At 38.0% G+C, this 14834-nt stretch overlaps 1 protein-coding gene across 1 annotated transcript in view; it reads right to left on the bottom strand.

Annotated features, from left to right (window-relative positions):
* Positions 1–14834, bottom strand: part of LOC100370438 (RNA ligase 1-like) — a 32781-nt gene that overhangs the window by 9841 nt on the left and 8106 nt on the right. The window contains exons 2-3 of the mRNA XM_002740723.4: positions 8874–9103; positions 8259–8498 (exon numbers count right to left, since the gene is read on the bottom strand). Of these exons, the coding sequence (XP_002740769.1) occupies positions 8259–8498; positions 8874–9075 (442 nt within the window). The 5' untranslated portion in view covers positions 9076–9103. The remainder of the gene's footprint in view (positions 1–8258; positions 8499–8873; positions 9104–14834) is intronic.

Here is a 14834-nt window from a genome sequence, read left to right as displayed (position 1 = left end):
TTTCCAATTAGCGATGGAACGACCTACCTGTCAAGTATGAACAAAATCAGCCAAGCCAAAATAAAATCACAGAAGAGTTAGTTAAAAAACCATACCTGGTGAACATGAACAGTTACTCTAAATTTGGGGTCAACTTTCTCATTGGCGAAAAAGATATCAAAAATTCAAATAGTAACTTTGTGCCCACACTCAAGCCGAATACAATGAGCTATGTCTGAGGTGTTGTATCCTAAATTTGTAGGAGATACATTTAGCTCAAAGCTATCCAAAAATAATTTTTTTTGACTGTTGACATGGCAACCCTGGACCAACATTTTTCTGCAGATTTTTCCTAATAACTAGGGTGAAGGTGTGACCATGTTTGAGCGAAATCGGCCAAGCCAAAAAAATCACAGAAGAACTAATACCTGATAACACTGGACATCACACACACACATGATTTGAGGGGCAATTCTAGGGGAGCGGATCACCAATACCATGTTCATTTGCATTTTGACCGTGAAAATACCGAAAACATTATTGCATGGGTGATATGCAAATTAGTTTTAGTCAAAATAAGTGACTGCCTAGAAGTACCATTACTGTTCAAATTTTATTTCACTCGGCAAGTATATTCATGTACCCCAAGGGTAAAATATCGCACTTCTAAATATTGTTTATTTCTGCTATGTTTCGAAAATGCTACTCTTGAAAGGACTACTTTGTTTGCATATGGGGTGTGGAAATACTGATTTCATAGACAAATCAAAATAAACTGCAGTACATATGTAATAATGTGGTATACTTCATTTTTACTAAAAACATTTTCCCCCCTGAAATAAATTCCAGTGAAAATGCCATTTATCTCATACTCTATTGAGACACAGCACAGGAAAAATCGGATTCACATGTAATGCTTGAAAACTTTTCAGTAAAACTAAATTAAGTGAAATTCTATGTGACTTCTTAAGAGTTGGAAATAAACAAATTATATGACACCCGACCCTACCACTCCATACACAATGTAAACTAGTAAACTATACCCCTAAAACATACTTTCACTCACGGTTACTACCGTGTTTCACCAGTGTATTCTATTTGACTTCAGAAGAAATTGAAATAAACAAATTATATGACAACAAACTTAATTATAATTTCAGCCTCTAGTTCAGCACTGATTAAATAAACTTACTCGTCTTTATGCCAACTTGAAGTTATCATTCATTGCCTACATCAGTGACTTCAAAATACATGTTTCAATCCCAGGAATTTCACTTGCTATCAATTGCATGGGACTGCCAGTCTTTCATGATTTTCTATTGTAATATCAATTTTGCCATTACTCTGAACATGAAGCTGTAACCACAGGCCGTCTAGGTGCTGTAATTAAATCCTTGTATAAGCACCGGTTAGGCAGGCTTGAACTATGCATGTGAAGCCAGCTGAGAGGTATATTCAATCCTATAGATTTCTCATTGTTTGGTAACTATTTGCTGCAAATGCAACAAAAATCAATATAAAAATATTACCCACACAGCATTCTACAGGTTACTTGTGTTTACTAGTATTTGACAGGGCAATAGGTGTTAAATGCTAACGACATGCATATAACCAGGTTGTTTGAAAAACACAAGCAATGATTATCTCATACTGATTCTTTAACGGCTAATTAATAAATACATGAAGCAGCAAATAGTTAGGATTTTCCTTTCAAAACTACCACTAAATGCAAAGCTCTTGTGTATATACAAAATATGCAATCATTGCTTTTTTTAGCTCTGCTGTCGACTTTGTCGAGCGGAGCTTATCATATGAGTGATTGCCCGTCGTCGTTCGTGCCAATGTTTTACTTTTTCGACTTCTTCTTGAAAACTACGAGCCTGAATGCTTTGATACTTGGTGTATATGTACCTTGGGTAGACCTCTCTCAGATTTGTTCATTTCGTGATGATATCTTCAATTCTCTAATTTTGGTGAATATTTTTGTAATTTTTGGTAAAAAGTGATATTTTCGACTTCTTGTTAAAAACCGCAAGTCCAATTGCTTTGATATTACATATATAGGTACTACATGTGGACCTCTCTCAGATTTGTTCATTTTGTAATGATATCTTGAATTCTCTAATTTTAGTGAATATTTTTTTAATTTTTGGTAAAAAGTGATATTGTTGAAAACCGCAAGTCTGATTGCTCTTATATTACATATATAGGTACTACATGTGGACCTCTTTTAGATTTGTTAATTTCGTGGTGATATCTTCAATTATCTAATTTTGATGATTATTTTTGGTGAAAAGTAATATTTTTGAAGTCCTGTTGCTTTGATACTATACATATTGTTCATTTTCTAATGATATCTTCTGTTTTTTAATTGCAATGTGCATTGCTAACAGCGGAGCTATCTCAGCCGACAGATTACGATTACGATCAGCCAGCAGTAATCAACAATCAATATATAGCAAAATTGATAAAAATTTGTTCTGAAGTTTTTGAGAAAGGATGCAAACAACTTACCAAAAATACATAGATATGGCTCTAAAACTAATCATGTCTGGACATTACCCCAAGTCCTAAATTAAATCAAAATCAAAAACACATTAGAGCTAAATAGACAATGGACATATTTGGAAGCCATCTAACTATCCTTAACTTAGTCGATATCGCAACTTACTGAGGGGGTCATTGTATCTCAGATCCAGATTGCATTTTCATATGCAGATTTCTACTTCACATCCAGATTCCCACCTCAGATTCAGATTTATATTTCAGATTTCTACTTCACATCCAAATCCCAGTCACAGATTCAGATTCCCATCTCAGATCCAGATTCCCATCTCAGATGCAGTTTTTAGTCTCAGATTCAGATTCCCACGTCAGATCCAGATTCCAACCTCAGATGCAGTTTTTAGTCTCAGATTCAGATTCCCACGTCAGATCCAGATTCCAACCTCAGATGCAGTTTTTAGTCTCAGATTCAGATTCCCACCTCAGATTCAGATTCCAGTCTCAGATTCAGATTCCCACGTCAGATCCAGATTCCAGTCACAGATTCAGATTCCCACCTCAGATCCAGATTTCAGTCACAGATTCCCCTCAGATCCAGATTCCAGTCACAGATTCAGATTCCCATCTCAGATCCAGATTTCAGTCACAGATTCAGATTTTGACTTCAGATCCAGATTTCAGTCACAGATTCAGATTCCGACATCAGATCCAGATTCCAGTCACAGATTCAGATTTTGACTTCAGATCCAGATTTCAGTCACAGATTCAGATTTTGACTTCAGATCCAGATTTCAGTCACAGATTCAGATTCCGACATCAGATCCAGATTCCAGTCACAGATTCAGATTCCCACCTCAGATCCAGATTCCAGTCACAGCTTCAGATTCCCCTCTCAGATCCAGATTCCAGTCACAGTTTCAGATTCCCATCTCAGATCCAGATTCCAGTCACAGTTTCAGATTCCCACCTCAGATCCAGATTCCAGTCACAGATTCAGATTCCCACCTCAGATCCAGATTCCAGTCACAGCTTCAGATTCCCCTCTCAGATCCAGATTCCAGTCACAGCTTCAGATTCCCCTCTCAGATCCAGATTCCAGTCACAGCTTCAGATTCCCCTCTCAGATCCAGATTCCAGTCACAGTTTCAGATTCCCATCTCAGATCCAGATTCCAGTCTCAGATTCAGATTCCCACCTCAGATCCAGATTCCAGTCACAGATTCAGATCCCCACCTCAGATCCAGATTTTGATCCAGATTTCAGTCACAGATTCAGATTCCAACCTCAGATCCAGATTTCAGTCACAGATTCAGATTCCCACCTCAGATCCAGATTCCAGTCACAGATTCAGATTCCCACCTCAGATCCAGATTTCAGTCACAGATTCAGATTCCCACCTCAGATCCAGATTCCAGTCACAGATTCAGATTCCCATCTCAGATCCAGATTCCAGTCTCAGATTCAGATTCCCACCTCAGATCCAGATTCCAGTCTCAGATTCAGATCCCCACCTCAGATCCAGATTTTAATCCAGATTTCAGTCACAGATTCAGATTCCAACCTCAGATCCAGATTTCAGTCACAGATTCAGATTCCCACCTCAGATCCAGATTCCAGTCACAGATTCCCCTCTCAGATCCAGATTTCAGTCACAGATTCAGATTCCGACCTCAGATCCATATTCCAGTCACAGATTCATATCCCCACCTCAGATCCAGATTTCGAACCAGATTTCAGTCACAGATTCAGATTCCCACCTCAGATCCAGTTTCTAGTCACAGATTCAGATTCCCACCTCAGATCCAGTTTCTAGTCACAGATTCAGACTTCTACATGTACCTCAAATGCAGGCTGTATTCTCAAAATCAGATTTTTATCTAAAATCTAGATTTCTGATTTCCACCAAATATCAAGATTCCAGTTTCAGATTGTATTCTTAGATTCTCATTTTCATTTCACTTGCACATTTCCAATCAAAACCAGATTTCTCGCTCAGACTCATATTCTAGTCTCAGATTCTGAATTTTACCTCAGATCCAGACTGTATTCTCAAGATTCAGATTTCTACTACAAATCCAGATTCCGATCAGAATTAGATTTCTATTTCACTACCAGATTTCAGTTGCTGTTGCAGATTGCATTCTCAGAATCAGATTTCTATGTCAGATCCTGGTTCCAGGCTCAGATTTAGATTGTATTTTCAGATTCAGATTTCTAGATTCAAATTCTCATTATTGCAATAAAGTTAAACCCAGACAGTATGGGATGACATCAACCTCAACTATTAGTATGTGTCAGTTGATATGATTGCCAAACTGCTTTCATGCTATTTTGTGGTGTTCTTGCTTATACAGTCAAACCTGTGTTAACGGCCACCTGAATACGGCGGCCACCTGCCTATAGCGGTCACAACCAAACAGTCCCTACGAATTTTACATGTAATGTACCCTGTTTATAGCGGCCACCTGCCTAACGCGGCCAACGGCCACGCTTCAACGGCTGAAGTGATCAGTTGAACTGCATATAACGGATATAGTTCCCGGATGTCTTGCAGACGACTGCCTTCCACCTCAGACAACTAATAAGCTCACAAAGGACAAAGTTAGCACATTTTCACACCTTTCATTCAACCGATGGCTTCGGCAATTATGTTTTATTCTTGTTTATAATTCAGTTTTCCACGGCAAGCACACCGCACCAATGGCTATGGAATGCCAAAAACATAATTAAGAATTTGAAAGTGTCTTGATAAAAAAACATGCTGTCATTAATGTTTTGTTGAAATATGTATACCATGGGAATAACTTACAATTTTGTTCAATGAATGAATCGAGCAACCACAGCGATGACGACACAGTCACAGTTCCTATGCATGTGGCTGAGGTGAATCGGAATGCCGATGGTAAATCGAATTGATTACCAACAAAAAAACTCACTTGTTATTTAGTATCGATATTTATTCACTTTGAACTCCTATAAATATCGATAAATACGCATGTAATTGGAACTGATAGCAAAAAAAATCAACGCAACGGCCATGCCTGGTATTTATCCATCCAAATAAATTATGCTAATTAGCCTTGCGCATGTGCGTTCTTGTTCTCCGGGGTTATGATAACTCGGGTCAAAAAGTAGAGTCGTTTCCGTTACTGTGTATCGATCACTGTGAGGGAATGTGTGTGCAGTATCGTCTCGTTGTCCAACTAAATTCATTCAACTATTTTGTTTTCTCGGTTGCTACTGCCTCGGTACATTTAACAATAGATGCTTTTAACAATGATGTTAAATTGACCTCAGTTCACCGGCCAAAGTCACCAGGCATATTTCACATGTTTCTATTGTTGCATCAGTACAATAACATGGAAGTCGCACAGATTTTGATTGCGCAATGTATTGTTTTGATTAGGGATCAACCATTTCGTAAGTGAGATATGTCGAGAAGATTTTTGAAACAAAATGAACAAAATGTTACGGGAATTGTGATTGGGGAGGAAACTTTCAAGTTGTCACGTAACTGGAAGAAAATCCATCACTACAATAGATAAGTGTTCTTTTCGTATATGTAACGTTGTAGGGATAAAGCACTGCGTACTGTCCCTCTCCCTTCTCCTTGAAAGAATTTGCTATAGCCCAGAGACACTCCGATTTATTAGAACAGTTACCAGACACAATAGATATTAAAAGAAACATACAAATTCAGAATAGCTAAGCAAAGCAAGCTGAGTAATTTCTTTAGTAGGAAATGATACTAAAACTGCTGCTGAACATGAACTTTACTGTACAAATCTTCAAATATTTAATTTTCATACTACCGGTACTCATTATTGTGCTATGATCGATTTTTGTGAAATGATTTTAGTTTACATATTACAATTTAAAATCAACATTTTTTATTTGTAACAAGTCAGTGAAAATGACACAGTCCCTATTAAATTTTGGAAAGTTCTCTTTGTGCTCGTCATATTAAAGCAGAGGGGTTGTCGCGAGCCTGTCCTTGAAACTTGAGTTCCAAGCGGCGTATACAACAGAATGTTTATTTACATCAAAACACGTGTTCCGTGTAGTAGTAATATGGCCAAAAATAAAAAGTCGTTATTCGTCCATCTTTGATCTGATTATGAAACACACTGATATGTATGATGTATGTGCCAATACAAATGAAAATGGTACATAAATTGTGGAAATATAGTAGTAAGGCCAAAAAGTCAGATGGCTGTCAATCGGCCATCCTTGACCAGATTTTGAAACAAATTGTCATGGACATGCATCCTAACATGTATAAAGTACATGTATGTGCCAAATTTGAATGAAAACTGACAGAGCACGCATAAAGAGATACCGCATAAAAAAACAAAAAAACGAGATGCCTGCCAGTTGACTATCTTTGATCCAATTGCGAAATAAATCATCATGAACATGTATCCTAACATGTATAATCTATGTACCAAGTTTGAATGACAACTGACAAAGCATGTCCAAAATACAACATTTTCAAAAAAGAAGATGGCTGCTAGTTGGTCATTTTGAATTGAATCGCTAAACCACTGCATGTGCATATGTCCCACATAAGGTACTAGGCACATGCAAAGAATGAACGGAATTGGTCCACAGGATTCTGAAATATGACTCTGGACAGACTGACGCACGGACGGACGGACGGACACACGGACAGACTCAGAAACTCACGGACGGCCGGGGACATGTATCCTAACATGTATGATCTATGTACTAAATTTGAATGACAACTGACAAAGCATGTCCAAAATGCAACATTTTCAAAAAACAAGATGGCTGCCAGTCGGCCATTTTGAATCGAATCGCTAAACCACTGCATGTGCATATGTCCCACATAAAGTACTAGGCACATGCAAGGAATGAATGGAATCGGTCCAAGGGATTCTGAGATATGACTCCGGACGGACGCACAGACGCATGGACGCACAGACGGAGACCGAATTATAAGTCCCTGTTTGGATACTGTGTACAGCAGTGTAATAGTGTGTCAAATGGGGTTGCGCAATCTGTTTTAATACATTGATTCAGTGCCTAATTAACATTCATGAATAAATTAGTGAACCTGTATAGAAAGGCCACCTGTCTATAAAGGCCAAAATTTGAAAGTCCCTTGGGTGGCCGCTATAGACAGGTTTGACTGTATTAGGTTCCAAAACCATGTAGTTGGATACAACACATCGCCAGTTAAGGTTAATTTTTTGGATCGTCGCCTCACCATTTTACCCTGGCAGAACTCCCACTAAAAACCTGTATTCACTTTTGACAAAATCAAACACAGTGGCGAGTGCTCTAGTGCATTTCCTTGGGAAATCGACACATAGTTGTGTGTTTATGTCGGTTAAACTATGACATGATATCAGACGGCAAAATCTATTAGTTTAAATTCGAAATTGATGCGAGTTGTGGTCACAAGAACACTGACTGATGGATCCTGCTTATTAGGGCATACAATCAAATCATTCAATTTAACCAATTTCAAATACATCTTTTCCTAACAAGATCATGCAAAAGTTTATCGGGATTGTCATGGCTGGTCGACTTTGAATCTATGCGATTAATACAACACCACTGTATTGATTAAATCTATAACAAAGTTATTGGTGTTTTGAGACTGTGAATCTTGCCATTAAGAGCCAGCAAGATTGACTGGTCGAACAATGTGAATGATCAGCTGATCTGACAAGTACATTTTACTTTAAATGCTCCCATTTTCTCGCAAAAGTATCAACTCAAAATGAAAAGACATACACAACCGGTACCTGGTATATGTCCATATAGATCAGGTTGTGCAGTTCCATTGATTATTGGCACTCCCTTGGCTGGAATCCAGCTATCACGTGCAGTTCTGAAATCTTTATCGGCATTCCAGTTCCACATCGGTTCTTCTCCAGACATTCCATTTAACATCCACGCCCTCTTTGCAGCTTGATATCTTTTGAAGTGTTTATCTGCTTGCTTAGTGGGTTTTCTGTCAAGTCGTGCCCATAGCCATGGACGCCCTGTGTTACATAACAGAAAATAATATTAATATGTGGTTATTACGAGGATACTGCAAAGCATGCACAAAGACAGTACAGTGGCAGTATCAACCGACGCGCAGCGGAGGTTGATGCGACTGCGTACTGTCTGAGTGCATACTTTGCAGTTATTTTTTCCTTCCAGGGATACATCATGGGAATGCGGAATTCCAAAACGTTCAGAACAGATTTAGTGAACTTCTTTGTGTGGGGTCAAATCCTGTGAGCAGCCTTACGTGCGTAATCGTTCCATTTTTGGAATTTGTGTTCCCAAATATGGTAGGATGAAAATACCCATAACCCAATTTGGAATTGGAGATGTTATGATAGACATAAATATGACAAAACTATCCCTACCCTTGTATTCATGTACATAAACACATGTTCCATCTAATTTCTCAGTGGGTGTCGCCTCTTCAATGCTGTCTTCTATCGCGGAATCTTGGAGCTCATTTGATGCAACCACATTATATTGCTGGTACTGTCTCTTGTTAGATTTCTCTTCTATCACCCTTGTCTTAAACACACAGGGAACTTTGCATTGAACACTTCCAGGCATATTGGTTATCCTTAACTATACTAACACACTGGAAAAACAAGTAAAAATGAATACACAATTTTTTGTTATCCATTATTCAAATATTCTCAACAAGTAATCTTATATACCGGTATTCAAAGATTGGCTTTGACTGTGGCATTAAGTTAGTTTGCTACCATCAAAACAGAAAAAGTTGATTGCAGTAAATCATTCAAAAATTGTTGTGTGATGATTCACACACATACATACATACACGTCATTTATATTTAAAGTTTTTACAGAGAAAGAATGATGTGCAAAATAATTAAAACAAGTCATTGTTAATGACACAGTCCCCATCCAAAATTTTGTGATCTGACATATCAATTTGATGTCATTGAGATTAGATTGAAACCATTAATAGGAGACGGATTTGTAAAAAAATATGATTTAGTGCTTTTACACGAGAATTGGACATTGGGCAGTCATATTGAATCAAATTACAAAAATAATGTTCATATTGATGTATCTATTGCTATACTGTCTTTGCACAAAATTTAAACAGAAATGTTCATTGCATTCATAGGAAAGTAGGCATGGGGATCATGAAAAACAAAACCCTGATCATCATACCAACTTTAATTCAAATTGGTCTAGTCATCTCTGAGAAACAGCCTCGAATATGTAAAATGGCGATTTATAGTGCTTTTACATAAAAAATGGGCGTCAGCCAGTCATATTGAATTGAATCACAAAAATAATGTTGGTGCGCATGTATCCCTTGGTATACTATCTTTGCACAAAATTTAAAGATGAACATTCATTGCATGCAAGAGAAAGTAGCATGGATACCCTGAAAAACAAAATGGCCGCCAGTCAGCCATATTTGTTCGAATCACGAAAAAAATATGATGTGCACCTATAACCCAATATGTGTGATCAACGTATCAACTTTGATCTAACTTGGCCTAGTCATCTCTGAGAAACAGCTCCGGACATGTAAAAATGATGATTTAAGGCTTTTACAGGAAATTTGGGTGTCGGTCAGCCATATTGAATCGAATCACAAAAATAATGTTGGTACAAATGTATCCCTTGGTATACTATCTTTATACAAAATTTAAAGAGAAACGTTCATTGCATTCAAGAGAAAGTAGCATGGGTACCATGAAAACAAAATGGCCACCAGTCGGCCATATTTGTTCGAATCATGGAGAAAATATGACGTGCACCTATAACCCAATATGTATAATTACCATACCAACTTTGATCCAAATCAGCCCAGTCATCTCCGAGATACTGCTGCAGACACGTTTAGGTATCAGGAATAGCAAATTTTACATCCAAAATGGCTGCCAGTCGGTCATTTTTTTCTCTGATCATAAAGTAACTTGACGTGCATATGTAAGACATTATGTATTGCCTTCATGTGAAGTTTGAAGAAAATCAGTCAATGGGTGTCCGAGATATAGCTCCGGACGTATGTACGGACAGAACAAACCCAAACTAATAGTCCCGAGCGGGGACTAAAAAGCAGCCATTTTGGAAATCCTTGTAAACACATTATTCTATGGATAACTTTCAATATTCAAAAAAAGAAACGTGCCCCCCTTCCCCCCAAATCATTATTACTTGTTTCTGTCCAATCAGCCTTCACTATACCTTCACTGTGTGTAGACGACAAAATTGCCTATTAGTTGGCAGGTCGGTAGGGCGCCACCACAGTTCATTTAATTCTAAGTGGAGGTAACACAGGGCGAACAAACACGTCAGGTTTTAGGAAAGGTCAGATGAAAATAGACGGCAAGTTGACGTTTGGTAATCTTTAGGCCACGGACTTGTATGATTATTTACGGAAACTTTAAGAACAGTGGCAGGGTTTGTGAAGTTGTCAAGTTGAAGTATGCAATTAATCATATGTATTAAAGACTGAAGTTTCTTGGTACTGCTTGTGTTGCTATATATTTACGTACACTCTGTTGTGTTTGGAATTGCGTGAATATTATCGAACATATTGACGGTTTTTGCTGTAACGTAGCTTCCACCTGCCCTTCGTCAGATAACATACAGGCTCTATGTAGATGCAGTAGTGCAATCGCCAACCGGAATTATTGTGTCAACATATGGTAAATAATCGAGGTCAACAATGGAAGAATTCAAGTAAATCGTATATTTGTTATTAACTTGAATGTGAACCCAGTCTTGACGATATTGAATAACCAGGATTTCGCACAAACTTCATAAGTATTGTTGTGTTTGTGCTTGTTCAGGCTGCAGTGTAATTAATTAAATTTAATTGCATTTTTCGCTGTTGTTGGTGTTTGGCAGAGCCTTTTCCCATCTGTCTCAGCTTTTTGTTTCTTAATAGTGTAGGGTATTTATTCACAGCACCGTTAGTGCTAGGCTGGTTTCCACAAGAGGTGTGTCTCTGTTTGTTTACATTTGGTGGTGGAATTCAGATATTGTATATTCTCTCATTGATTTGAAATTGTATTAAGGATGCTGTATAAGTTTTTGGTATTGATTTTCTAAACGGGTGTTTCCATATAAAATATTTACTGAACCATACAAAGCTATATATTGATGGAAAACTTATTTCACACTGAATGTGAAATCGACAAGATAGTGTGTGTATGGACGTGTAAAGTCACGTGATCTCTGTGTAAACACAGAAGCCATTTTCGGTAAAAAAATAATTGAATAAACGAATTTAGTGGAACATTGGCAACAAAACAGTTTTTCAGACGACGCTCACCACCATTCTGCGTTGATTGAGATATATATCTACATGATAGTTGGAGAAGAAATAATAATTTAGCTATCTTGAAAAAACAATGCGATCTTGTTCTTTTCGGTATTCAGAAATTAGAACGTAATTTCGAAACAAATAGGAAAATAGAAAAATCCCAGCGCCGCTTGAGAGGCAACATATCGAAGAGTGTCTGTGCGAAAAATTAGTATAATTCGTCCACTAGAACTTGAGATCAAAGGCCTGCAGTTACCGTGAATCGCTGTTTTGTTTAACAGAGAAAATGGCAAAAACAACTTAGCAGCAACGTATCGTCGGCTAACTCAAAATCCGTTTGTCCCTTGGATCAAAACAAACTCACAACGACTAGTCATGGTATCTGTCTGTCATAATCACGCAGATGTGTGGATATGCGTGGTTGCAATTGGTTATAAAGTACGAAATTATGCTTCCGAATCCAATAGGAAACACTGTTTCACGGCGTGACAAAGTCGCGCCAAAATGACGTCATGATTTACATATTCATTATTAAGTTGTGGGAGGAGACACTCCTTTTCTGGAAGACTCATTACCATACATTGCCCTCTATGGAAGGTCATTCTCTTGCTCCGCTGCTGAACCAGTAACCGTGGCTGAACGCACCACCAGAGTCAACTACATGTAGTTTTCTTTCCAAGTTTTGTTTTTACAACGCGAGATGTCTCGACGAAGATCTGTATTATCTGATTTGAATGGCAATGGGGGTGAGAGAAGTCACAGCGAGTACTGAACTGAATCGGGAGTTGCGATCGCTTGGGTTTAAAATTGTCTGTCGACCGGGCGGTGAATTTTCAGTTTGTTTGCTTTTGCGTTATTATTTTGTAGATTTGTGAAATAACCTGTTCACCATAAATCGAGTTTTCCGTTTTTTAGTTCCCAAAACTGTTGTGACAAACTTAGTGTGAAGATTCTTTTTCCATCTTCAACGCGTAATGCATAGTACCATAACAACCGCTGGCGGGGACCACTCCCGGTATCTTACATTCAGTTCACTTTCTATATCATGTACAACAAATCTAACTTAATTGAATCCGTCAAGTTATTTATTGAGAATGTGAAGATTAAGAAAAATAAAACAGTTAAAACAAGGATGCTCACACACACAGACGCATACGTTTTCTTTTACAGCTGCTTGTCTCAGGCTTTACGTGTGGCACGTGTTGAGGGACGGTGGTGTGGCCAAGTGTTTCACTTCCGACTCATTGTGGTCGGAGTCCATGACACGTAATTTGGTCACGAAAACTAAGTCTGCCATGTGCTCAAATTTTCTACATTCTGTTTATACCTCCATGGTCTAGTCGATAAAATCGTGGAAGGTACTAACGTTAGTACCTTTCATGATTACATTTTAATAATAATCGCTTTACATACTGTCAACGTTCTTCTCCAAATTTCTTTGAATTCGTTTTCTTTCGTCACTGTCATAGTCGACCCCAAGACGGTTTCATAATCGACTGTTTGAAGAGCGAGAAATTCAACGAAATTAATACTTGTATTACTAGTCTGAGCTTGTACTGAATGCAAGAGACTGTTTATATTTGCTATGGGTGGTGACTATTATGCAAATTATCTGTCTATTATGTCTTTGGCTGATTAATTAAAACATAGCTTTCAAAACAATGACATGTGCTTTTGTTTTTAATTAACAAAAATTGATTTTTACACCCTATAAAAACATACAAATCACTTTTTTTCCTACTGAGTGTTTGCTCTTTGTAGTCAAGCATTGAAAAGTAGAATTTTGGGTTTCAAAGCAAAAAAACCTACACAGCATCCTTAAGTTTATACTTGTCAGCATAATTAAAATGGTTTCTCCTGGTAATGACAGTCCATTATTAACGTCTCAAGCTGACAAGCGTGTACCAGCCATGACTGAAAAGGCATAACAGGCGGAGAGAAATCGTTTGAAGTTAAGTAGAGCAGCCTTGTACGGTAAAGTTACGCAAAAAACTAACGAAATTAATGAGCTGGTTAAGGATAAGAACAATGTGCTGGAGGTTAAACACAAGTTGCTGGAATGGGAGACTAGCTATGAATGCTTCAGACAAGCTGATAATAAATACCGCAGTGTTTTGGAGGAAGCAACAGGTCAGACTGATTATGCTGATTGGTCTATGCCCCGTTTGGTGGAATTTGATAGGTTTCGAGTACATACTGAAGGCTGGCTTCATGATAATACTCCCCATGACATGAATTTGAGTTTTGATGATATCAAGCCTGAAGACAGTGCTTCACAAGTCGGTTTTAGTCTACATAGATACACATCCACTACACCAAAGTCCCATAGTAGTAAAGTGTCATGCACCAGTAGGGTGAAGTCTGAAACTTCAAAGGTCAGTGCTGCAGTTAGGCGAGCAGAGTTGCTGGTGTACATGGCAGCTATGGAAGAACAGCATTTATTGGAGCAGCAGGAACTCAGTTAAAAAGACAAACAGAAGAGTGTTATTTGCAAGAAAAATACCAGCTGGAGGAATTACGCAAGAAAAGAGAAATGTTAGATTTGAAAACCCAAATTGCAGCAGAGAATGCAAAAATTGAAACATATCAACAACATGAAGATGGGGACAATCCAGGTGACATCACAAAGTGTTTGTTTCCACGGAAACCCTTGCCAGATGTGGGTGTTGTTAAACAAGGAGTTAGCACTGCTATATCTAACAAGGCAATGTGATAGTGCGATGAAAGGTGAATCATACCTGCGAGAGCTAGATCATCCTAAAAATATCGGAATGTTGGTTGAAAAATTGCCATTTAAAATGAAAGAGGCATGGCGTAGAATATCATATGGTATACTTCAGCATAGACCAGTTCAATTCCATGATTTAGTTGAATATGTGAATAAAGAAGCTAAAGTGATGTCTAATGTGTTGTTTGGTGACTTAAATGGAGCTCGCGGGAAGTTTTCAAAGAATATCAAGAAAAATGACAACACTTCAAGGAAGCGTACAACGTTTGCTGTTAGTACAAATGCAGGTGGTGTATCAGACGGATCATGTGTGTTTTGTGACGAGAA

The sequence above is a fragment of the Saccoglossus kowalevskii genome, chromosome 1 (genome assembly GCF_978046115.1).
Source record: "Saccoglossus kowalevskii chromosome 1, keSacKowa6.1, whole genome shotgun sequence".
In the NCBI taxonomy this organism is placed as follows: Eukaryota; Metazoa; Hemichordata; class Enteropneusta; family Harrimaniidae; genus Saccoglossus; species Saccoglossus kowalevskii.
The sequence above is the reverse complement of the archived record's forward strand: the minus strand, read 5'-3'. Positions and strand labels throughout refer to the sequence as shown.